This window comes from Ischnura elegans, chromosome 3, assembly GCF_921293095.1.
Source record: "Ischnura elegans chromosome 3, ioIscEleg1.1, whole genome shotgun sequence".
NCBI lineage: Eukaryota > Metazoa > Arthropoda > Insecta > Odonata > Coenagrionidae > Ischnura > Ischnura elegans.
Window position 1 is genome coordinate 51435732 of NC_060248.1, and position 24522 is coordinate 51460253.

General features: G+C 37.5%; 2 protein-coding genes across 2 annotated transcripts; both read right to left on the reverse strand.

Annotated features, from left to right (window-relative positions):
* Positions 1-896: 896 nt before the first annotated feature.
* On the reverse strand, positions 897-18031 carry LOC124155768 (protein O-glucosyltransferase 2-like). Its single transcript, XM_046529856.1, has 7 exons — positions 17818-18031; positions 17534-17739; positions 17224-17450; positions 16093-16352; positions 15730-15967; positions 11633-11932; positions 897-3356 (listed from the first exon to the last, which is right to left on the reverse strand). Exons 1-7 carry the CDS (start codon positions 18000-18002, stop codon positions 3174-3176), a joined length of 1599 nt encoding a protein of 532 aa, XP_046385812.1. The 5' UTR covers positions 18003-18031; the 3' UTR covers positions 897-3173.
* A 3941-nt stretch (positions 18032-21972) lies between these two features.
* LOC124155769 (cAMP-dependent protein kinase catalytic subunit beta-like) lies at positions 21973-24522 on the reverse strand. The gene is made up of 2 exons (XM_046529857.1): positions 22993-24522; positions 21973-22567 (listed from the first exon to the last, which is right to left on the reverse strand). The coding sequence occupies exons 1-2, from the start codon at positions 23850-23852 to the stop codon at positions 22399-22401; spliced, it is 1029 nt and encodes a 342-aa protein (XP_046385813.1). The 5' UTR covers positions 23853-24522; the 3' UTR covers positions 21973-22398.

Below are 24522 nucleotides of genomic sequence, written 5' to 3' on the forward strand. Positions count from 1 at the left end.
AAAAATGACGTAATAACTGCATCTGCCAAAAGTTAAAGATTAAAATTAATTTTTAACATTTATTAATGCCGTAAAATGCATTTTCAACCATGTCATTTTTCAAAAATTTCCCCGTTGCCTAGGAGTGGGGTGGCCCCCAAGCTCTATCATCTCCCCTCTAAGCATATTCCTAGTTACGCCAATGTTAGGAATATTTTCATTTAAAAGTTTTCTATTTTATAAAATCATAATTTTATCCTCTCAAATTAGTTTTCTTATAGCTTGTGCACTCCTTAAAAATTCGTTTACAGTGTATCATTCACATGGGAACAATGAATGGAATGAAAGTCTTACTTAAGTGCTAAACTTCCTGTGATGAAATATAATTTTCTCAAGAATCCTCCAAATGTATTAAATGAAGTTAAAAAGGCTAAGCTCTTTCAACCATGCAATACACATTGAAGGGGACTGCATTTGAGTACAGGCATGGGTAGATGACTTTTTGTCTATGAAATGTTCGTCCTTGATGAGTACTTGTAGGTTTTGACTTTGTCTCTGTCAGACTCGACCAGAGTAAAATTTATGACTACATCTAAAAATAAAAAGAAAGAAGAATGTACTGATAATGGGATAATTCTCATGAAAGCATATCACTAGTAAAAGCATCAATTTCAACTTATTACTCAAATTTAATTTCAATAATCATTACAATTTAACTCTTAAAAAACATTTCTTGAAATTGTAAATACCTTTTAAAATATAAAGGTATACAAAGATAAAGTCTCTTGAATAGTTATTGTTGAAGAGAGATGTGTACTTTTGAGCAGAACACTGGAGAAGTCTTAAATCAACAAAAGGTTGGTAGAGTATTTTCTAAAATAGACAAATTTTAAGTTCCCATTCAAAGAGATTCAAAATGCCTTTTAATCCAAATGTGTGCCACACTTTTTATTCAAGTACTTACAAATAAGAACAAAAAATAATAAATATTCATGAGTCACATTGTGACTAAATGGCAGTATTGGAAGTACATAATACAAAAATGTAGAAATTTGCCACATTACCATGATCCCTAGAGTTGAACAAAAACATATCAAAAATATTGTATAAAGACATTGCTTTGGAACGATATTACATAATACAGCCTCCATTTTGGATTCTACATTGGTGTAGTAATATTCTGTTTTTGTTTCCAATGGTTTATTCAGTTTAGGCTTTTATTTATCAAGGACAAGGAATTGTGAGTGAGGATAATTGACTCAATACTCAATTAACGCTCTCAATTCATTTCATAATTGAGTGCTAATTGAAACAGCACTAATTGAGTCAATATCCAAAAAAGACATGTTATGGAACTCATACCTGCGGTGTTACCATCGCAAGTCACACAAAAGAAATTTTAATAATTTTACATTGAAAATAATATAATGCTGATAATATCACTGATGAAATTATAAAACGTCACATATCCATTGTTTTCACTCAATTTTTTAGCCATTTTGCCAACAAATATGAGTGAATTATAACAGCTACATATTGAGCAATAAGCTTCACCTCAAGCCACATGATTAGTTACACATACTGTATTTTCATACATGCGATCTTACTGCAATAAATACGAACTTCAAATCATTATTCAACAATACAATAGTGTCTTTAAATGCTTAGAAAAATAGCAAAACAAATCCTCTGATAAAAAAATCAACCATTACATTATCAGTAACAAACGTACAACAAAACTTTTGTGAAAGACGACTTGACGGTAATTACATGCATACCTTATCCTGGATTCTTTGACTGTAAGCAATAAAAAAACAAACGTAGTAGGAAAGATTCAGAGAAAAAGCATATGGCCATTTTTAAAAAGCAAGAGCCGTGAGGGAGTCATCATCAAGTCAAGACAGATCAAGGCTTCTAACATCATGCTAAGCGGTATAGTATTCCTTTATAGGCAGCTTAGTATCACTAATTCTCACTATTCATCATTGAATACAGCGTTCAAACTTTAACACTAAGCATAATTTAATTGAAAAGGCACAGAATGTAATCGAAAGACTCACCAATTGATGAATTACTTTATTAAGTAATTGCAAAAGCCTTGATCAAAATGTTTTAAAATTTTTTCTTCTTTCATAAAATTTATTATTGGCAATATTTAGTTATAAGTTTCTCACAAGTCCCTTTCAGTTCAGAAACAAACTAGCAGCAGAATACTATTGTAATTGAGGTACGGATCACACGGGTCGTAACGATTGCTGTGCATTGTGGAATTACCGAGAGCATTAATGTAGAACCATAGTTCATTAAAACAAAACAGGGACTCAAAATATAAAGTGCTTAAGTGAAACGGTGTTAATTAAGTAGTAGGTATATTGTCAAAGTCTGTCAGGTAAAGAGAGATATGGATACATGCAGGTGTGCGATCTGATAGGAATAAGTGCAGCAGAGAGAAGCCCTAAATAACAGGATTTGAATTTCACAGAATATTGGTGTTTTTACCATCCCTGTGACTGCTGGATTGGCAAGGATTGATTCTGGATTTGAGGTCCTCAACTGTAGTGGGTATTCTCTCTGGATACATTTCAAAATTAATACAGATACTTTAGGAATAAGGGTCGAGACTTAAATATCAGCGTGAACTTATACATGTTTCCTTTCACCAGCACTTAGGTGCTCCGTTTTTCTTGGCACTCTATGCAGCCACGTACTTTGCTTTCTGTTTAAACTGACCCTGATCCCTCTCTCTATGCCTTGTGATCTTCCCCTCCTTCCTTTCCCATAATCCCTTCCACTGCTACCCACCCTCATTTTCATGCAGGACTGCACCCAGTTCTTTTGTGAGAGCTATACTACAGTAATTCTTATAAATATCACATATTACGTGCATTAAGGTTTCACCACCTTTTCTTTCACAAAAAAGCCCTCACAAAAATAATTTCTATCGTAATTACAAATAAATGATGAGATAACAAGGAGAACAATGAAAAACCATAATACAAAATGATTAGTCTGCCTATTACAGTAGCTCAGCCTTGTGAGATTCCATTAGTGTTTCTTCCTACACACTACTTACTCATGTATTGGGCCCAATCACCACTTAGAGAAACTTTATGTGTAGTGTTAAAAATATTGCACTAAGACAACAAACTATAATAGGAGTCATTTGCCTATAAAGAGGACAGAGATTTCCAGAGTCAAAGTTCATCTCTCCCTCTGCTGCTGTCCACTTCATCCTTGGGTCGTGAAGTTCTGTTACTCTCAATACTTTTTTTAGTAGAACAATCACACTTGATCAGTTTTGATACTTGCTCCTTTTGAGTCACCTGATCCCGTCCTTTGAGAACTTTGACAGGACTCACCAGTCTTTTACTCCATTCCTGGAAAAAAGGATTGAAAACAATGTTATCAAGAACTAAACAAACAATTTTCACTAGATATGACCAACATTATTATACATAACCACTAAAAAATACCTGCATAAATCAAAGTATAAATAAATCCAAAAATATTCCTTTTCGACCATAAACAACTAGTTCATTAAGGCATCAAATCATGCAGTTTAATATTATTTACCTCCTACCTTCCCCCATCCACATTTATAATACTATTTTTCTTTTTTATAATACCTACTACTGAATGAAAACCATCACAAAATTCATGCAAATAACTTCAATACCATCAGTTTCGTCCCTGAGAGATGTTATCAGGCCCAACATAGAAAATTCACTTCCAGTATTGAGCCTAATGTTGTAGCACAGTGCCAAAACTTGATGGTGCTACAGTTAATGTAGGGACTTGGAGCAGTTCTTCACTCCATTTTGTCTGTCATGTCATCATCTCACTCTTAGCACACAATAGAGCCAATAAATGCTTGCTCCTCAAAACTAAATCTATTAGATTTTATGAATATTGATAGGATGAACTGACTCTCTGGTGATTTCAATTTGCTGTGTCATGCATCCACAGTCTATAATATTTATGACTATGTATATTTAATGACAATGTATTGTATTTAAAAAGATTTCATATACAGTGAGTCCTCGTTTAACGTCACTTACCGTTCCTGAAAAATGTGACGATAAACGAAATGACGTTAATCGAAGCATAATATCCCATAAGAGACAATGTAAAAAGTGAATATTGGCTCCTAGACCTCACAATTCCTACGCGATAAAAATGTTAGTGTATCATATCTGGGGCATTTTTTACGGAGGGAATGCCAAACTACCGCATAAATACGAGTTCCTGTCTTTATCGACGTCAATAGCAGCAGTGACGTAAATCCTTCTCCATTTTTGTATCTTCCAGCATTTGCTTTTCGGCTTCACTATGGTGGTTGCCCGGGCGAGCGTCGCCTGGACATCATCATCGCTGAAACATCGTCGCAGTTACAGGAACCAAAATTAATGTGAACTCGGCGAAAAAAGTGACGACAAAAACTCAGAGTTCTACACGGAAAAATGCCTTGAAATCACTTTTTAGGTTCCTGAAAACCATTGTCAAGTAAAACCTTGCGCACTTACGCAAGAATTCATTTTTCAGAAATTTTTGCTAAAACCGTAATCGCAATTAAGAATAAACACACCGTTTTACACTTTGCTTAGACTGACTGTATTACCGCCCACAAAACGAACAACCTGCAACGCCCGCCGCTTCGCCTTTTTTTCGCGCGAAATTTAAAAGACTTGATGTTATCGCGAAGCATAGGTGCGATAAACGAATGACGGTCTCAAAATTTTCCTGACATTATCGCGAAATGACGTTAAACGGGGTGACATAGAACGAGGACTCACTGTACATGAAGTTGATGGTTGGTGAATTAACTTTGTGGAAGTTGTACATGATAAAATAAAATCACCTACTACTTTCCACAAAATTTTTAATGCCCTCCCATTAAAAATTTTGTCGAAAGTACAAAGTAATTTTATCATTTCATATACAGTCAAACCTCAATTAGTGAGAAACCTCTATAGATGGGACTCATTGCCAGGTCCCGACATTATTACCCTTGAAAGCCTCTAAGTGTGAGAATCTAGGAACCTCAATAATAGAGAGATTTTTTATCTGACGTAAGGTAAGGAAATGAGTGCACTCTACCCGACTCCATACAGAATGACAGGAAAGGTATGTCACACTCAAACTTTAGATTTGTAAACGTATTAGTTAACGTTGACTTGAATGTAACACATTCTTCATGACTCTATCAATTCCTAATACACATACGTTAAGAGAGAAAGAGTGTGATATTTTTTGCAGAAAATTTCATAGTCTACATTGTTACATCTTCGAATCCAGTAAATCGAGACATGCTGTTGTAGTAGAGTTGTTTCAAAACAGTAACAATCTATTTTTGATGACAGAAACAAGAACAAAAATCATATTAATTATGCCGCAAGAGAATCTCAGAGGACATCAACATATTTATTTGAATATATATAATAAACTCGCACGCTCCGCGCGCTCGTTAAGGGGCTCCGCCCCTTAAAAACCCCGGTTCCGGCTTCGCCGTCTATATTTGTGTTCGCTCGAAGACTTTTTAAGTTCGAATAATCTCACCTCAGCTAGGGGCCGGCTTCGCCGGCCAGGGGGTAGGGAGGCGCCCCACTCATTCCTCGGAACGGCTTCGCGTTCCTCGCTGAAGGGCGGCTTCGCCGCCCAGGGGTTCAGTGTGCCCCCCCGGGGATTCCCCGCTTAATACTCGGAACGGCTTCGCCGTTCCTCGTCTAAGGTCGCCATAGCCGCCCAGAGGGCGAAGGCATTTCGGAGCTGTTTCACCGTTTTTCGTTTGAGGGGAGTCCACAGCTTCTGCGCCGCTTGGACATCGGGGCGGCTTCGCCGCCCGAGGGTTACTGAAGCTCCTCCTCGCCTACGCCAGTTACTCCTAGGAACGGCTTCGCCGTTCCTCGTTCTGGGGCGGCTTCGCCGCCTTGGGATTGAGGATTTTTTTTGGTGATGTTCCAGGAGGTGATCGGGGGTTTTCTGGTATTTTTCCCGTATGGTTCACGGTGAGTCGCCCTCACCAAATATTCCGGATCTAGAGCTCAGAGGGGACGGGAAGTGGGGCGTAATGTTTGAGAGAAGTTCCCAAATGGGAGCCTTAATGGCACATTTTACATTTGGGGGGTATTTCAGGGGGATTCCGGGGGTTTATGTGTGTATTCCAGGTGGTCACCATCCGTTCAAATAATTTCCGTGGGGATGAATCGTTGGGGGCGGTGGTAAACTCACGAAAAGTACCCAAAAAGTAGATTAATATGCAAAATTTTATTTTTAGGGGGGTGTATGTGGGTTTACCGGGGGTTTATAGGTTTGTCCTATCAGGGGTCATCAGTCGTCGACGTCAATACCATAGTGATGAGTGGCAAGGCATGGGATAGTGGCGGAATCGTGACGAAAAATACCCGAAAAGGCTACTTATATGCAAATTTTAATTTTTAGAGGGTTTCGGGGGGTTTAAATATGACGATACCATATGGTCACATTCATTTGCTGTCATATCTAACAGTAGTGTGCCCTATGAACTCCATATTTCAGGAGTAATACAAAAAAAAAGGAAACCAGTCCCCTAAAAAAGTGAGTAGTGCCCGCCATTTTTATTTTTTCGCGTTCCAATCCATTAAATCATTTACTAGATGTTTATGTTTTCTGAAAGACAATTCATAGTTGTATGTAACTACAAAGTTTGAAAGAAATCAGTCGGTCAAAAATTGACAAAACCTTGTGTTAATCTTTTGGAAATCGTAGTTTTCGGTGATTTTCGGAATACTTTAATTTTTTTCTGAGTAACCAAGCACGATGTAAGAAAATTGTTACCTACATTTCGTAGACAAAGTGATGAGCATATATAATAATCATTTTCGTTATCCAACACCTTAAATTAAGTCGAGGGGAGGGGAAAGTTTGATATTTGTTTCGAAAAATCAATTTTTGGACGCCATTTTAGCTGTATTTTTCTCAAATGGAAACTAATAAATTTACTTAATTACGTGCCTACGTTCATCAGCTTTCAAAAAATGCATTAACGACTCGTGTGGCACGCACGGTTCGCGCGCAGTAAAATAAAAACCGAAAGACGGTCACCGGAAAAAGCCCGATTTCGGCCATTTTGTCGTCCTAGCGACGACACGTGGCGGAAACTTCCGGTTTTCGGATTTTTCCTCCGGATCATTTCGGGTTCCCCGTACGCGTGCCAAATTTCAGCTCTCCAGCACTTCTAGAAGTGGTCGGGAATTTGTATCCATGAGTCAGTCACCACAAGGGCTGTATATAGATGGGATAATTTAAAGTGCATAAATTATTACATGCATAATAAGTATATAAATGCGGATTTCCTGAACTCTCCTAACCTTTGTAAGGAAGAAATTGGGTAAATCAGAAAAGAAAATGGGAAAGAAATGCCAGTCCCTTGAATTCTTACTTATCAAGGTTCGACTGTACATAAAATTTTTAAAATTCTTATTCGAATATAAGTGCTAATTATCACATTTTATGAAAAATGTACGACTAATACATTTACTATTGATAACCTTAAGGTCCATTACCATAAAAGCTTTGTACATAATTAACTTATATTGGTCCTAAAATATGTAATGTAAGAAGCAATGTGACATATTCATTGGTCGATACATATTTCATAGTAAGAACTTGATATTGGTTGATATTCCATTGATAATAGCCCAGTATCTACTCAACTGAGAGAAAGCCAAATCTATGAATGCCCTAACATAAGTTTTTCAGGGTTCCCACTCTACCAAGATAATGAAATTCACGGCTTTTTCCAGGTTTTCACGTTTTTTTTTTCAAGTTTTCACGGTTTTTTCAGGTTTTCATGGTCTCAATGTCAAATTCATGGTCCGTTTAAAGTCAACAATAGGACAATCACCGGCCGTATATTAACTAAAAATTAACATACGCGACATACGCCGTGAATGTATACGCAGCAATGAAAAGTGATATCTTTTATGAAGTCAATGTTTGGAAAATTCAGGGCCAACTAAAGGCCCAACCCAACCGCGCTCTTGCCCGGATGCATGAATACCATGGCCTCCTTTAATACGCGAATGCCCTTAGGACCTTCTTCCGTCTGAACACCTGAAGTCCTTTTTTTATTCCTCGCCGAGAGATTGTTTTTTGCGCACGTTGTTATTACCGCACAGTAACCAAATTTCCCATACCCAATCTTTCTGAGATCGCGGAAAATATTTATTGAAATTGTTAATAGAACGCAATAAAAACATTAATTTCATATACAGTGGAACTTGGTTATAACGGCATCGGCTGTAACGTCAACTCGGGTTTAACATCACATTTTATACAGACCAGCCAAAATTGAACATTTTATGTTGTACGAAACCCCGTTTATATTGTCATCAAATATTGCGACGCTCGGGTATAGCGTCAAAAATTTTGCAATTCTTAGGTTGCAAAAGTGGTAGTGTGATTGTATTATGTCCCAAAGTTCATAGAAACCACGTGTAGAAACATCAAAAGCAAAAACAGGTCACAAGCTGGACGTTGAGCTGGTGACGGGATGCAACTCTTTTGTTTAATTGGTGTCTGGAGGGAGCGGGGGCTGTCCCGCATACCTGGGTCTTATCCCTTCCCACCCCTACATTCTACAAGGTCACTGACACAGGCACGCTGTATTGTATTGTATTCACTCAGATTTAAGGCTGCTTTTTTGATAACGTCACTCGGATATAACGTTACAAATCTTCTGGTCCCTTTGATGACGTTATAACCAAGTTCCACTGTAATTACAGTGGAACCTCGATCTATTGTTTTTCAGGGGGATGGGCGAAAAAAACGATGATTGCAGGAAAACGATCGGTGTGGGAATGTTTGGACAGGTTGCCTATGTCCCAGGAAATGCAGGATTTTGGCGCGCAATTATATTTGTTAAGGATTCAAAGAAGATTTTAGCCAATTACAGGAATACTAGTACTTCATCGAGACACTTAGGTCATATTGTTGATTCGAATAATATCTCTTTCACACATCCTAAAGGAACACGCCACCTCACTAAAAATGTTTGCTCTCCACTCGGCATTTACCCTGCTATCATGGATTTCTCTCTGATGTAAAAATCCATGAAACGCCATTTCCAGTACACGTATTCACAAGAGCAGTGTGCATGTTATGCCAAAACAACCGCTTTCGCCGGTGCAGTGATTGGTTGTGAGATAGATCATATAGGCCAAAAATAGTCAATTATTTGTAATGTTCCTGTATAATAAATATATTTTTCATGTAATTTAGGCCATGTGTAAAGCGTGAACAATGTTACGTTAATCGTCAGCGGCACGCCCGCCTGAGCCTCGGCTTCTTCCCACTTCTTGTTTTCACCTGGTAGCTCGCTCTACCCCCACCCCTACCGTCATGTGCTAGCGGACAGCCCGAGGCATTCTCCAATATTCACGCGCTTGTATCCCGAATGCTTTTCTTCTTATTAAATTATTTTCAGTCCATATTTTAAAGTACTCACTTGTTTATTCGGAAGGGCGATGGTCCGAAAACGGATAAAAATAAAACTAATAAAAATGAAACCTTACTTTATTAAACCCACACGGACAACACTCGATAGTTTGAAGGCAACCCACCCTGGAAAGTAGGTGAGGTGAAGTTCGCAACTGATGCTATCGCGTATGTCTTACGCAGAACATACTGCAGGGTTGAAGCATAAACATATGACTACACCATGAAATTTTTTGTCGTAAAGAGAAGGCAACTTACACATTCTTTTCTAATTAGCGTAGCGCCAGATGAGTGGATTAATTCCAATTGTTAGTAGGGAGAAACAAAATATCCTGAGAAAATATCCCTTCCGTAACTCTGACAAGTAAGACTTATAGTATAACTTGTAAATTGATAACTGATAATAACCTGATATCCTGTTTTCGGAAAAATGCCGCATTAACTGCCGAGAAGCTCAGCTACGAGGATATCAAGTTTCGCCAGAAATCACCATTGTATTTTTCAAACTATTTCCTTGTTTTAAATGCCTAAATAACATTAGAAATATGTCGTGTTTGGTCTCATTCTTTGTAGAATCACGTGCACTTTCCAAATATTTCAATCTAATATCAGTATAATGCCAATTGCCGAAATTCATTGTTAGACACTTTTTGGGCTAATTGGTGATTCATGCAGCAGTTGACCTCCAGAAACTGGGAACTTTGAAGCAGGTAGGCTGAAAAAGGTCAGTGGGTGAGAAAAGGGAGGAGGGGGCACGGAACACGTTTCTATTGTTCTCATGTAACTTGATATTTTTTTCGAAGCTAAGGTTTTCGTAATATGATCCCTGGACGGGCTGGGACTTTTTTTTTGTTTCGGAGAAGAGGTAAGCTTCAGTAGGCGAGTGCTGAATGGAAGGGGATAGCGGATCTTGGGAAATGCGCTAATGTGACTATCCCACGGCACTCAGCTTCTCCCTATAGTAATTCAATCTCCTGGGGTTGTCCTCCTTTACTAGCCACAAATAACACGTTGTAAACACTTCGCCTAATTTTTGTCAAACGATGGATGCGGGAAAACGACGGGACCGCGATCTTCAAACGATCAATGCGGGAAAACGATACTTTGGAGAATGATGGATGCGGGAAAAAATTACATTGCCTTTATGGAACTTTATTTGGGACCAGGAACGGCGAACGATGAATGCGGGAAAATGCAGGAACGATAGATCGGGGTTCCACTGTATAATGCACTTGGTTTTAAATATATAAAGACAAAATAAATACCTGTTGAAGTGTGTTATTTTCACTTTTACTTTATTATTCACATAAATTCAAACGAGGTGAGCGTAGTCTATTGAGAGCTATTTCCATAAATTGAAAGCCTATTTGCCGTAGAAATATTTCCTTAAGTAAAATTCCAATGGCAAACTCATATTTCGAAGCTTATGGCATGTGCCCTAATTTTGTGTGGGAACCGAACTTCGAGTTACAAATCAGATGATTTTCGTAAATTGTTCATTCTGGTCTATTAGAAATGCAAGTTATTTCATTCGTCTTTTTTCGAATACAAGCCTATCCCAAGCTATCACTGAAATTGAAACGCTTATACAAAATATCAGACTTCCGCCATTAAAATGGAAAATATCGATCAATGTGCCGTCATATAGTACGGACCAATTGCTACACTTCGAATATTCGTGTGTAGAGGAATGCGTAGAGTAAGAGTCTGCGCGTGCCTGACCATGAAACATGATTAACATATCGAATTTGATCAGTCAATCGTAGTATTATTATCAAGATTGAGATATTTTTAAGGTTTCATGGCGAAATTCACGGCTTTTTCCAGGTTTTTTCACGGTAGACGAAATTCACGGTTTTAAGGTTTTCACGGTTGAGTGGGAACCCTGGTTTATACTGCCTATGGTGACACTCAAGTATTTAAATTTCAGGCTTTAGCCTCCGCAATGTTGAACTACCCATGCCAACAAGCTGTCTCGTGGAATTGTATGTCTGGCAGCATGAACCACCAGATTGAACAATCCACTAACACCATGAGTGATGTACAGTACATGTCTCTTTGACAAAAATAGCTATGATGCAATCATGGCTCATTGAGTTAACATAGGATAAAGCCGACAAAGATTACAATCAAAGTTTAAATTCTAAAGAGTAGCACAAAGAAAAGCAACAAAACTTACCTTATAGAGGGTGGCATGATAGCAAAGTATACTTTGTGGAGTTAAATTCTTATCAGCAAACACCCTTCCTGCTTCACCAATTCTTTTGGCCTCCAAGTCATGATTTTTGGCCCACTCAATTTGTGTGATTAAATCAGAGAGGTCTGACTTGACTGGGAGATAATGTACCCCAGGTTTCAGATGAGGATAGAAATGCTCGTAATAATCAGAATCCTGTTTTAGCACAAGGGATCCACCAGCAAGAAGATATGGCAAGCGGTATGCTGCAACTGTGCCATCTAGAGTTACTTGATATTTATACTGAAAGGAGAAATAGAATGAAGCTTTAAAAAATCATAATTATCTTACAATCACTGCCTATGACAATTGATGTTTTTTATTATACTCTAATAGGTTTTAAACCATCATGACACCATAACAATAATAAATTGTTAGTCCAGCGGTTTTTTTTTTCATTCATATTTAGGATACATCAAAACTACGGTGTGATGGCGAGAGAGGAAGACTTAGGATAGACGGAGAGAGTATAGTGAAGGAAAAGATAAGCAAAGCTGAGAAAGGTAAGGATTTAAGGAGAGAAAGGAAAAGTTTAGTTGAGTATAATGGGAATATTAAGGTGTCGGAAAATAAAGTAGTCGTACATATTAGGGAACTGTAAGCGAACACAAAACCTGACCTCTTCCCATTCAGACCCCTTGGCCATCTGAGTTCATATTCAGAGGCAACCAGATTAAGGAGACGGCTGTTCACCCAAAATTTGCATTTCTAACTGGAATTTAGCCCTCTGCCTTAATCTATGGAAAAATCTTTTTGATTTTGAGCATCAGGTCCACTGAGCCTATCTTCAGCTGTATATTGCAGGGTGTTAAGCCAGGTACATCCAAGAAGTTAAAACATTCAGATAGATAGTTGGTTACTTTATACTCAATTGTTACGTAGTCAATAGAGTTGAGTGAGTGCAGAGTACCCAAAATTTGATCCTGAATTACAAAATTTAAGTGATCTAATCTTCGTTCGTAGCCATCAAAATGGCTCGCACACTCACCAATTGTGATTTTTGTGGCTATCAATCATGTTTGGGAACACTTTTTTCATGAGCTCATCTTTCAATAAAACAAAATTTCTAAAATTCCGAGGTAATGAAATCGATCTGCTTGATTTGTTGACAGGAACATGGTCATTACACATAGTCACATGATTGTTGACGACTCAACTTGAGCTGGGCTTAGCTTCAATTAAATCATTTTAATATTATTTTAATACATTTAATGTGTTTTAACTCTTATAATGTTTTAAATATAGTTAAAGCTTAGCTTGAATTGTAGCTAAGTAATTAAATTGATAAATACAAAAAATCATCTAGTTTTGACTAACTTGACAGCTTTTGCAGTCTTACCAACCACTAAAATAAAGCCCATAAGATTAAGATTAATTTTTTCATGGCTTATACTATATTTTAAGGTTTAATCTGTTATTCAGGGCTGAGACAAATTCAAAAAACCAAGTATCATTCAAATCTGTACAGTCGTTCTCAAGTTATAAATGGTGTAAATAACACAATTTTTGACTTTGTTTTATACAGTAGATTCAGTTCAATGGGTCCACCGGTTACTTGGGGCAGCCACTTAATTGGGGCAGATCTTGAAGAAAAGAACCCAATAGAGGAATATCCCAGAGTATTCTCCGCTTAATTGGGACAGCATGCCGCTTTATTGGGCCATGAGTCGGTGACATAGACTCTATACTCCTAACGAAATTAAATTTTTTTGTTTTCAGAATACTATTTTTTTTTATTTCCCTCCTTTGATTTATTCTTATTTTTCACAAATTTTCCTATTCTTGCCCTATTTTGAAAGCTCTTGCTATTATACTATCCGCAAGAGGAAAAGACTTTTCTTCAATAGGGCTCAGTAAAAGACATTCATTTAGCGTGGCCTGAGGCTGTGAAAAATATTTTTAACTAAATTGTTATAATTCTTAAAAATGATAATAAATGAACTAAACTCGATGATTTATTAATCAAATTAATAGATTAATAAACTTATGTTGCATAATAAACATTCTTCAGTCTTCTTTCTATCATTTCAACGTTTGTTTATGCCCGTATATAGTTCGCCTAATTGGGGCAGCCGCTTAATTGGAGCAAAGTGCACAAGTCCCAATAACTGGAATCAACTGTATATATAATTACATGCAATTTAACACAGTTTTGAAAATTTATTGAGTGCAAGCCCTACACCCTTCAAAAATTTTAGCCCAGAATTTGCAGAGGAACTGAACTAAAAACAGCAACGCACTGCAATGTGATTAACAAAGTCAAACACTGTAGAAATATGATGTCGAAGTCATCAGCAAATCCTCAGAAAAACAATTCAGGCTGATTGCGCGATTAATTGAAAAAACCTTCCATCATCATAGGAAAAAAATTTCTACCAGCTAATTAGCTAAAATTATAACATAAATTATGCAATTAATGCAATACAGATATACTGTTGAGGCAGTGGCGGCGCGTGTATATACGCATGTTAGCAAGTGCACACCCAATGATGAATGAATTATAAAAGAAAACTATTCCTTTGCAACGAGAAGGATAAAAATCCTGTCTGCATATGCAAGAAACATGAATCTCCGAACACTACAGCTATCTCCTTTTCGAATTCACCGCTCTACAAGTGTGCGGTCCCGTGGCATCGTTGCATCGCGCCGGGCACATTTTCAGTCTATGCAATCGCTTGTGGGTGCTCTGGCGGGACGAAGTAAGCGGGGGGGGTATGCACAGTTCAAATGGGTGATGGGAGCAGACTCAAAACCATGCGAGTGCGCACGCGCATATTTTTGGTGAGTGACTCGCAGGTAGTGTAGTTGTGTAGCCGCCACCTACACTACCTGCCCCCAGGATCCTATAGTCCGTCTACAGAGCCATCTGTATGGCCGTTTTCTACACTACTTCCTCATAGGGTGTAAGGAAAGGAGAATGAATTTCACCTACCGTCACTTGTAAAGGTGTGTTTAGAATAATTATTTTCATGCATGCTAATATTATTTCTGTTCATGCAATTTTGAGGGTAGAATATACCAGTGATATGTTTTGCTTGCTATGTATTCTATAACGACGAAATATGATGCTCAAGGATTAGTATTAACATAATATAATTAAATCATCCTATATCTGCTGTAATGCACACCCTAGATAAATTACCAGCCGCCACTGTGTTGAGGCATGGAGGAGGGACAAAGGCAAATGTGAAGTCTAATTAAGGCTGCTTGAAAGAAAATCATTCATGTGACCATGCAGTTACCTACTGGGACAACTCGGAACCTGTGAAAAGCTTATTCAAACTTTTCATCAATAAAGCTCTTCACTATTTCAGATACAGCAGACTCCCGATTATCTGGCTGCGGTTTAACCAGGTTGCGGATTATCCGTGCATGATTTTCACTCTCGCTCAATTTTTTCTGTGATCTTCATAAAAAAATAAAATTGGAGGCCAAATCATTGGAATTACTGCAATTATGTTAGGATACACCGCACTTATCGTTTCATTTAGAATCCCCTTCGTGAAACGGAAGCGATCGCGCGCTAGCTGCATTCATGGGAGCACCGTGTTCGTGTTTTCCAAGCCTCACAGTGCGCAAACACGCTCCATGATCACGGAAACACGTCCAGCAGCAGTTGCAGCCCGGGAAACTTGTGTGAGACGGGACTGTGCTGCGTGGTGCCTGACAATGCAGTTTCGGACGTCGAGCAGTGGCTTTGAAGCATTCGTGCAAACCACTTTTCTGTACCCGTGATCACAAAGCCACGAATGTGTGGTTTTCGAAACCAGGCCTCAAATGGAGCATTAATTATATGAGTACAACCATGTTATCGCCACTAAAAAGATCGTGAACTGGTGAAGAAAGCTCTCATTGAGTCCGGGAAGCACTCCAAAAACAACTGCATAAATAATAATATAATGTTTGTTTTACGTAAATTATGAACATTGCAAGATATTTAAGAGACAGTTTGGGTTATCCGTGTTCTTTTATTATCTGCACCGTCCCTCCCCATCATTAGCCCAGATAATCGGGAGTCTACTGTATTATTAAATACTTACATCAAAAAATTTGAAGAAAGAAACATGAGGCTCTTTGGGTCCGTAGACTTCCTCCTGATCTCGAAAGAAGAAGAAGTTGGTGAGTGATGCATTTAGAAGATCAGGTCTTTTTCGGGACATGGCTACCAAGTTTAGTCGCTCCATACGAGAATCACGCCCACGCCAAAATCCTTTCTCAATTCTTTCTTCCCAAGGCAGCTCAACATTTCCCTGGATGGAAAGCATGTCTAATGTAACTCTGTCAAGGTAAAAGCGAAGAAAAAAATCAATAGAGAGCATAATAACTACAATAAATGGGAATATATACTTGAAAGTAAATGCCTAAGGAGAAGAAGATAAGCCCCGGAGAGAAAATGTGATCACCTTCCCATGCACTCAAGAGTGGCTTCCGTGAGGTCGTATGTAGGCATGATGATATCGTGGGTGTCTTTGGAACCACACCAAGAAAACATGGGTATAATAGCATCTTTTGAATCTAATTTTTCCTTCCTTATTAAGGGCCAATCACCAAGATTGACATAAAATTCTATATCAGGAAGTTTTACTTTTCGAGAAAGAGAAAGCAATATTTCATCCACAAAGGTTTTAAATCCAACATATTGTCCATAGCATTTTCGGTAAACCTGTTACAACAGAGAAAATAATTATTACACCACATAATAAAGCAAAGGGATGAAATTCAACTACATAGTAGATATAAAATTATCCATACAAAATTATAGTAAAGGTAACAAGATTTTGGGATGAATATTAATGGTAGCAACAGAGGAATCAGCATAAAGTTAAAGTTAATAATTAATAATCCATCCCTTGAAGTCAAAATATTTAACATTTTCAGCTATATGATTTAACATCTTCGATACCAGGGGTGGAAACTGAAGGGGCTTAAGGAATTGCATTTCATATCATTGCTTAAGGTATTCCACCAGGAAGAGTAGGTTTTCAAGGAGCACTTTGTGAATTACCTTGGCTTGCTCACCCAAACCACATTGAACTTCCATCTCAATTTCAAAGTAAGATGTAATCCCTATCATTCTATTCATAAATTCTATTCTCTCCCTCCCTCTGTTCCAACTCCTTGGAATCTTCCTGACATCCTTACAATTGCATCCATTTTCCCCTGTTGTTGATTCATAGTATTACAATTCTAAAATTGATACACTGCAGCCCTCTATTTCTTCTCCGGTCAACAACCAAAATAATTATTTTCCACTTTCTCAATTTTGTGCCCAGTTGCTTTTATGATGAGGTCATAGATTTTAACTGCTTACGACGCACCCAAACGATGAAGTTCTTCCCACAAAAAAACAAGGTACGTAACAAACTTCAAGGGGGAAAACACCACAAACAAAATGATTTTCAGCTATCTCATTTCCATCATCTTAATGGCTTTGTGACATGGAGCTCAATACAATCAATGAAAGTAGTACACAGGATCGTCATTGCACAGCCATATTTCATCAGAGGTTAGCGGCATACAAAAGCGTATATTACCTTGTTACTTTTCACAACATAATTGCAAATGCTGACACTTCCCGGCTGGTTAAATTTATCGCGAATACGTCGACGAGAATCCGTAAAATTGACAGCTTTAAAGGGTTTCAGGTCACTTATAATTGATGAGTACATGTGTTTCATTTCTTCTGCCCCACATCCATATCGATCATACCACGAGTCAAAATTTCTCACAGGACAGTCACATTCATCGGCATGAACCAATCCTGCAAGAGGCAACAATAGTAACCACTGTTTTATTTTAATTTAAAACTAGGTGCCAGTAATGAACAAAAACTTTCTTACGTACCAATTGCAGAGTAAGGAGACCCGGCTACCTTTAAGCCTTTGTATCTTATATGTATCTGGAAATTGTCGCATGAACTGAAAACTTTGTACCTAACGATAAAGCTACCATCTTTTCTATCCAATATGTTCACCCATGCTCTACATGTTTTATCCTCCGAATCCCCGGTGATCTCGACGGAAAACACATTCCCTGGCGATTTATTCAGCCTGGCAAGTAATAAACATAAATACACAAAAGAAAAGCACGCTACAACTCATGAGTCCTTATTAAATACGATTACCTACCTCTGTAGCTTGGAATTCACGCCGTGAATGTAGAAATATCGCGCTGGCATCACGATTTGACTAGGTTTAAGTCCTGGCCCCCAAACAAGGGTATTAATGGGATCTATTTCATCACTTATGTCTTCAAAAGATGCATCGCGTACAGCAAAAATAAATATAAATAACACAAAAAGTTTGCACTGCATCGTGAAGTTTTTGTGCTCACGCGGCTAAGCGTTTCCACGGCGAGTCGATTGAGGGTGAGAGGGGTCGGACAGAGGGGAAAAGCGGGGTGGGTAACTCTCGCCGGCAACGCATTGCCGATTGTCGCCACCGTAGCGTGGGAGATTCAAAACCGCGCTTGTTCGAATAGCGTACGCTTCTGGTCGTTTTTCTTAAATTCATACTCCACTATTTCCATCTCTTCGTTGAACACTAATGCAGAAAGACTAAGGAATAGCAACTGCCGCCACAGTGGAAGGGATAGTACATAAATAAATAATCCAAAAATATTTTAAAACATTTATTTCACTTCTTCACTAATACATATGTTGACATGTTTATAAAAAGGTAAAGTATCAAAGCTGAATAAATATACGAAAGTAACACAACATTAGATACAGGTAAACGGAAATAATATTCCAACAGTAGGAATACCCATTACCAAAAAGATTCAACAACATAGTTACCTTCTACAAAAACCCATCACAAATACAAAAGCAAACACTACCTATTTAAAACCAATGAAAAGACTCAGGCATGGTAAAAATTGAATCATGTCATTAGAGTATAGTCAAAAACATACTATCAGAAATATTTTTATTAAATGAAAAAAAAAAATTCTATGCAAATAATCTCCTCTATAAAATTCAGAACCCAAGAGGTTTGCCAACAGGAATAGGGTGGTTTCCTATTATTTTTTTATTGCCTTAATCGAAAGATTATTACTCCTGGAGTACGTATTTCGCGCTTTTAGATTTTTAAATGACATCTATTTTTCGCGATTAAATGAAAAGTGAAAATTTTCAAGCGCGCGAAAACGCGACGCTTAAGTATGCATGCCGGGAAATATCTCCGTACGTCGTATTTCTGGTTCCCCCTCCCACCCGGTGAGGTGACCTTGAGGCGAGGCTTAGCTCTGATACGTCGCAGGATGCTAGCGGATAGCTGAGTACCTTGCTGAATGGTAGCGCATGGCTTAAAAAAGGTTTATTAATACCTTATAAAACGAAGAAAACTTTCCGACCTTAGCCAGTTTTAATAGGTGATTATTAAGACATGTTTCCCTGAGCTCTGTGCCTCATGCATGCATTGGTAACCTCAGACGATGTATAACTCCTATCTACTCGTATAGAAACTAGGTCCCTGTGACGTCATGCGGAGTGGAATCGCATGGGCGCCAATCTGGCCTTTTTCAAATGAGGATAAAATTTGGCCCTTGCCATTCGTCTAAACCGGTATTTCAAAAACGAAATAATTTGTGAATTATGAATACACTAATGGTGGGTAACGAATCGCAATCAATGCCTTTCGTTTTCTTTGATGAAGGAAACTACCCTATTAGTCTCCAATGAGAAGAACGAGGCAATTGAAAACTATGACAACTGAAACCAATTCATTGGGGTCAAGAAGAATGAAGTAAGAAGGTAATATTAACGTATTATGCTGGTATAGGTAAATTTACATGGTGCATATGTTTATGCCTATCACCCCTTCCCTCTTTGAACTTTTTCCATTAATTCGTATTAAGGCGTTTCGCCTCACTCACTTGTTCATATTTACGATTGTCATACCGTCATAAGGAGAAGTGCGAATCGTCCCGCCCGCAAACAGATATTCGAAATGTATGAAATGCCTCATACGTATTTGAAATGCCTTCAGACTGAGGCCATAGGAGAGTGAAGTGTGCTGACAATTTACTTATACATAAAAGGGTGATATATGAGACTAGCAAAAAGACAAGACTCATTTTAAGATCCTGTTTCAAAGGGAAAATGTTTCTAGTAGTGACTTTTTGTGTTCTAAATGCTTTAGCACATTATCAAAAATGACAATAAGTGAACAAGAAGCCTCTCATGTTGTGTGTGATACAGCTTTTGTAACTGCAGAGGAAGAACTACATATCCTGAATCAGTCAGCGACAGAGAATAGTGTTAGTCCTGTTTACTACCCTGGAAAGGGGGGACTCGACTTACAGACATTTGGCCTTGAAAATGTTGTAGATAACTCTTCCGAAGTTTGTATGGTTTGTAGAAGGCCTGCTGAAGCTTCATGCAACAAAACATAATCTGTCCAGCCCAAATACAGCTGCTATTCAGAATGCCAAGGAGTTTACAAAAATGGTGGTCATACAAATCAATAAACCTGAACATGTTGCCCAAAGAGGAAGTTGAATAATTCCGCCAGCAAAATATAGAAGAATGGTCAGACAAAACTACCCCTATGAAAGGAATTCAGAAGACACATTTCTGGATTCAAATTGATGGGCAAACTTATATTGCATGAACTTTAAAGAGCAAGAAAGAAGAAATTTCATTTGTCCAACCAAGATCTCAGAAATGCCAAGAGAATATTCAACCCGTTTCGCTCACCGCTAGGCTGTAGCATTAGTAAACAAACAGGCCGATCACCTCGGTCTGATTTCTTCCTGTTGCTGCTGTTGCCAATATCCATGGATGGAGGTCTTTTGAAAACCTTTAGAAAAATATGGGACATGTTAATTGGTCACTTCATGAGACACATAGTCTGATGAAAATAATCGTTGAAGGACAGCTGGAAAGGAAAAACAGCAGAGGAAGGTCTCGCATAAGACTCATAGAATACATAATAAAGGATGTAAAAAGGAAGAAATATGTAAGTGTGCATAGGAGAATTAAGTGGATAGCAGCATCAAACCAATCTTCGGATTGCTGACTGATGATGATAAAATTTACTCCTACAAACAGCCATGCTAAGAAATTCTATCATGATGACATTAAATCTTAAACAAATGGAAGTAGTTTTGAGTAGACAGGCAGAAATAGCAGCCACCTCCTGGAGGGTGCCTTGGGGGTATGCGGGTTGTTTATACATAGGGTTATCAGATGCCGAAAGCTGAAAAAGTGGACAGCATCCTTTGAAAAAGGAGGATAAAGGGAGAAAAAGTAGGACACTTGAAAAATAACGAAAATTTGAGAACAATAAAATTTCATTAGCATCATAATTTTGTATATTTTTCTGTGGATCTAATTTTTTAAAGGAATTTTTGGATTCTTAACTCAGAACTCTTATAAATTTTTACTGAAGCAATGTTTAATATGTTTCTCTCACAAGTCAGTAGTCCACTGAGATAAAATACCATTTTCTGCATTTGCATTGTGCCCTGCTTTGCTGCATAAATATTCAGAAATTTTGAAAATTCTGAATGGCCAATAATAGATTTACCATGTATAAATAATCATAATTTTTAATAAGGAGGATATTTTCCGATTCTTAAAAAATCTGCCCGGACAGTGGATGAAATCTAAAAAGGAGGATATGTCTGGATAAACCTGAATGTCTGGTCACCCTACCTATACAGTATTTCACTGTGCATTCACATGCATTGGAAAACATTGTCATTTCAATTAGTCAGCAGCATATTTTGTTTTCCCAATACTGAAAGTTAAATTCATAGGTCATTGCTGGCAGAAATTATGAAACTTACTCACTTATATGTATTGAAAAATGGGGAAGATACATGCCCCTGGGCTGGCGGTATCCTCAACAGATGCAAACTGATTGTAGACAAGTTGACTTTGTGGAAGTCCATGGATAGTGATAATTGAAACAGTAGTATTTTTCCACACTTTTTTATTCTTCCTCGACCGGTTTCAATGCCTACACATCATTATCAAGAGCTGTCTTGAGACAGCTGAGCTAGAGCTGTTTTGTCTCTTAACAGATGCATGGGGTGGTTGCAACAATGGGATTAAAAATTTGGGAAAGGCTGAAGCCCCTAAAAGCTATGCACCTGGATAGGCATTATGATCATATATGCAAAACTTGTACTTATGAATTCTTAAGTATAGTTAAACATCCCTGTATCAATGGTATCGATTTTGTCGTATCTCATGAGAAATATACATGATTCACGACTCCAGTTTTGTTAGTTTATTTGAAGTATGAGAACAGGATTGTAAAATTCAAAGAGAATAGTACTTTTTTCTTTTTATTTATCTTATTTAGGCAAATTGCCCATTTGTTACTTAATTTTAAATGCAATTTATAAGTATTAAGATGTGCACATTCTTCAAAAAATAGTCCTTATTGTAACAGTAATTCAGTCACATGGCACAACACTTACTTTGCATTTCACAGTACAAGCAAGTTTACAATGAGGCAAGAGACATATCAATGTTTTAACCTTATTATATTCACTAGGCACTGATAAAATCATATAATACACAGTGGTGAAATAGGTACTTTACAAAATAAAATTATAGAACATGTTATAACAATATTATTAGCAGATCAGCAACAATATATTTTTGATTTTCAAGTAAGCAAGTAATAAGAAAAGCCAGGATATGCATTATCATAGCGTCCTTTATCTTCCATCTTTCATATATTCCAAATTATTCATTAGAACTCTGAAAACTCTTTTGGATATTGCTCAACAGGTGATTCCTTAATAGGTTCTTCTGGATATACTTCAAAATTACCAGGATCTCCTTCACCCTTAATTCGAGGGATAAATGGTGCTGCTATCTTTTGATTGACCAAACCTATCCAATCTAGAGTCTGGAAGAACCTGTGACATTAAAATGTATACTTATCAATTCTATTGGATAACTTTTTGATTCCGTGATAATGTACAAATAATCGATACGGTGAAATTTTATTTCTTTCTCGAGGTTTTACAGATTGTCTTAACTTCAGCCCACCATACCATAACAAGAAAGCTAAACAGATATATACAGAGGATTTGGACTTGATCCAAGCCCCTTGCAAAATCCTCCTCCCACCCAGCTTAACTCCTTCTATCTTGAGAGGCTACCTGCTCACATTCCAAGGTTTACATTAATGCAAAATATTTACTGAGACTTATACTTTAACATTGGGTTGCAAGTCTATCTACTTTAAGTATTCAGTGTTTAAATTTTAGTTGGTTAAAACTTTGTTTGAAGTGAAGAACATAAATATTGGAGTAATACGAAAAATCATAATAGTGCAAACCTGTGTTCTTTAATGTCATTGACTCCTTTCTTCAAGTTCCCAAACCTCCTTGTCAAATCAGTCTGAAGTAAATGTCTCAACAAATCCCTTAAATCAGGGCTAAAGTAAGATTCCATTTTGTATTTTCCAGCGACTATTTTCTCATATATTTTCATTGGATCAGAAGCAGTAAATGGTGCACGACCAGAAGACATTTCAAAAATAAGAACTCCCATTGACCACCAGTCCACCGATTTTCCATATCCCTTGGATAGAATCACCTCAGGGGCTAAATACTCAGGGGTACCACATAATGTCCATGTTCGACCAGAAATTCTTTTACAGAAACCAAGATCAGTCAACTTTAAGTAGCCATTCTCAGTTATTAATATATTTTCGGGTTTAAGGTCCCTGTACACAATATCTAAGTAATGCAAGTATTCCAGGGCCAAGATAGCTTGACCCGCATAAAACTTTGTTTGACTTTCTTCAAACTTACCAAAGCGACGAATGTGAGAGAAAAGTTCTCCTCCACACACAAATGGCATCACAAAAAAAACATAATCATTGTTCATGAATCCAAACTCCATGTGCACTATGAAGGGGAATTTTATGGATTGTAAAATCTTTTTTTCGTTCAATGTGTGTTCTAACTGTCTAGCCTTCACAACCTTTCCTTTCTCCAAAATCTTCATAGCATAATACTTGTCATTTTTTAGCCACTTCACCAATTTTACTCTCCCAAATGAACCTGTACCCAAGGTTCTCCGAAATTCAAAATCCTTGACAGAGATATTTGTTGGGAACTTTTGATGTAATGTTGCATCAAAATCCCTCCTTGAATTCTGCAGGAAAAAGTTCCAGTCTTTGATAGGCTCCATAACCAAATTCCTGCCTTTACTCCAAAAGTAATTGTCCTTTTTTCATGGTTGTCACAGCAAACAAGAAATCAACAAACAGTATCCAGGTGGACTATTTTATACTTTGAAGAGTTATGTAAGATGTTATTCTGGCGCACTACAATAAGTGTGACAATAAATATGCCTAATGGATGCAATACTAACATGCGAGAAACGGAAAAATCCATTATTCACAAAGAAATTATTGGCTTAGTAGTTAAGAAACCCAAATTGCCCAAATTATCTCTAGGCCTTTTAAATCAATGCTTGTAGCAAGTTTCTTATGCATCAAAATTTCATGAACTACACAGATAAGAAATGCTTTAACACTAGAATGACCAGGGTAAGCCACATACCTGTAATGACCGCCAGTGGTAAATTGACTATTCGCCCTTTTCTTGCGTTCTTTCATTCGTTTTCACTCCATATTTTTACCGAACGATTGTAGAAGTGTTCTGATTATACTTTACAGTTAGATATAGTATTAGGAAAAAATTGAAATTTGCAAAAAGTTTTAATTACACCTAAAAGAATTTTTTGTGAAATAAAAACGCCTCACTTGCATAGTTAAAAAGTAATTCGTCATGTGTTTTAAAGAACTAGGCGCATTTCAAAGCACGTTGTTTGCTGCAGTTTTCTTGATTAAAAACAT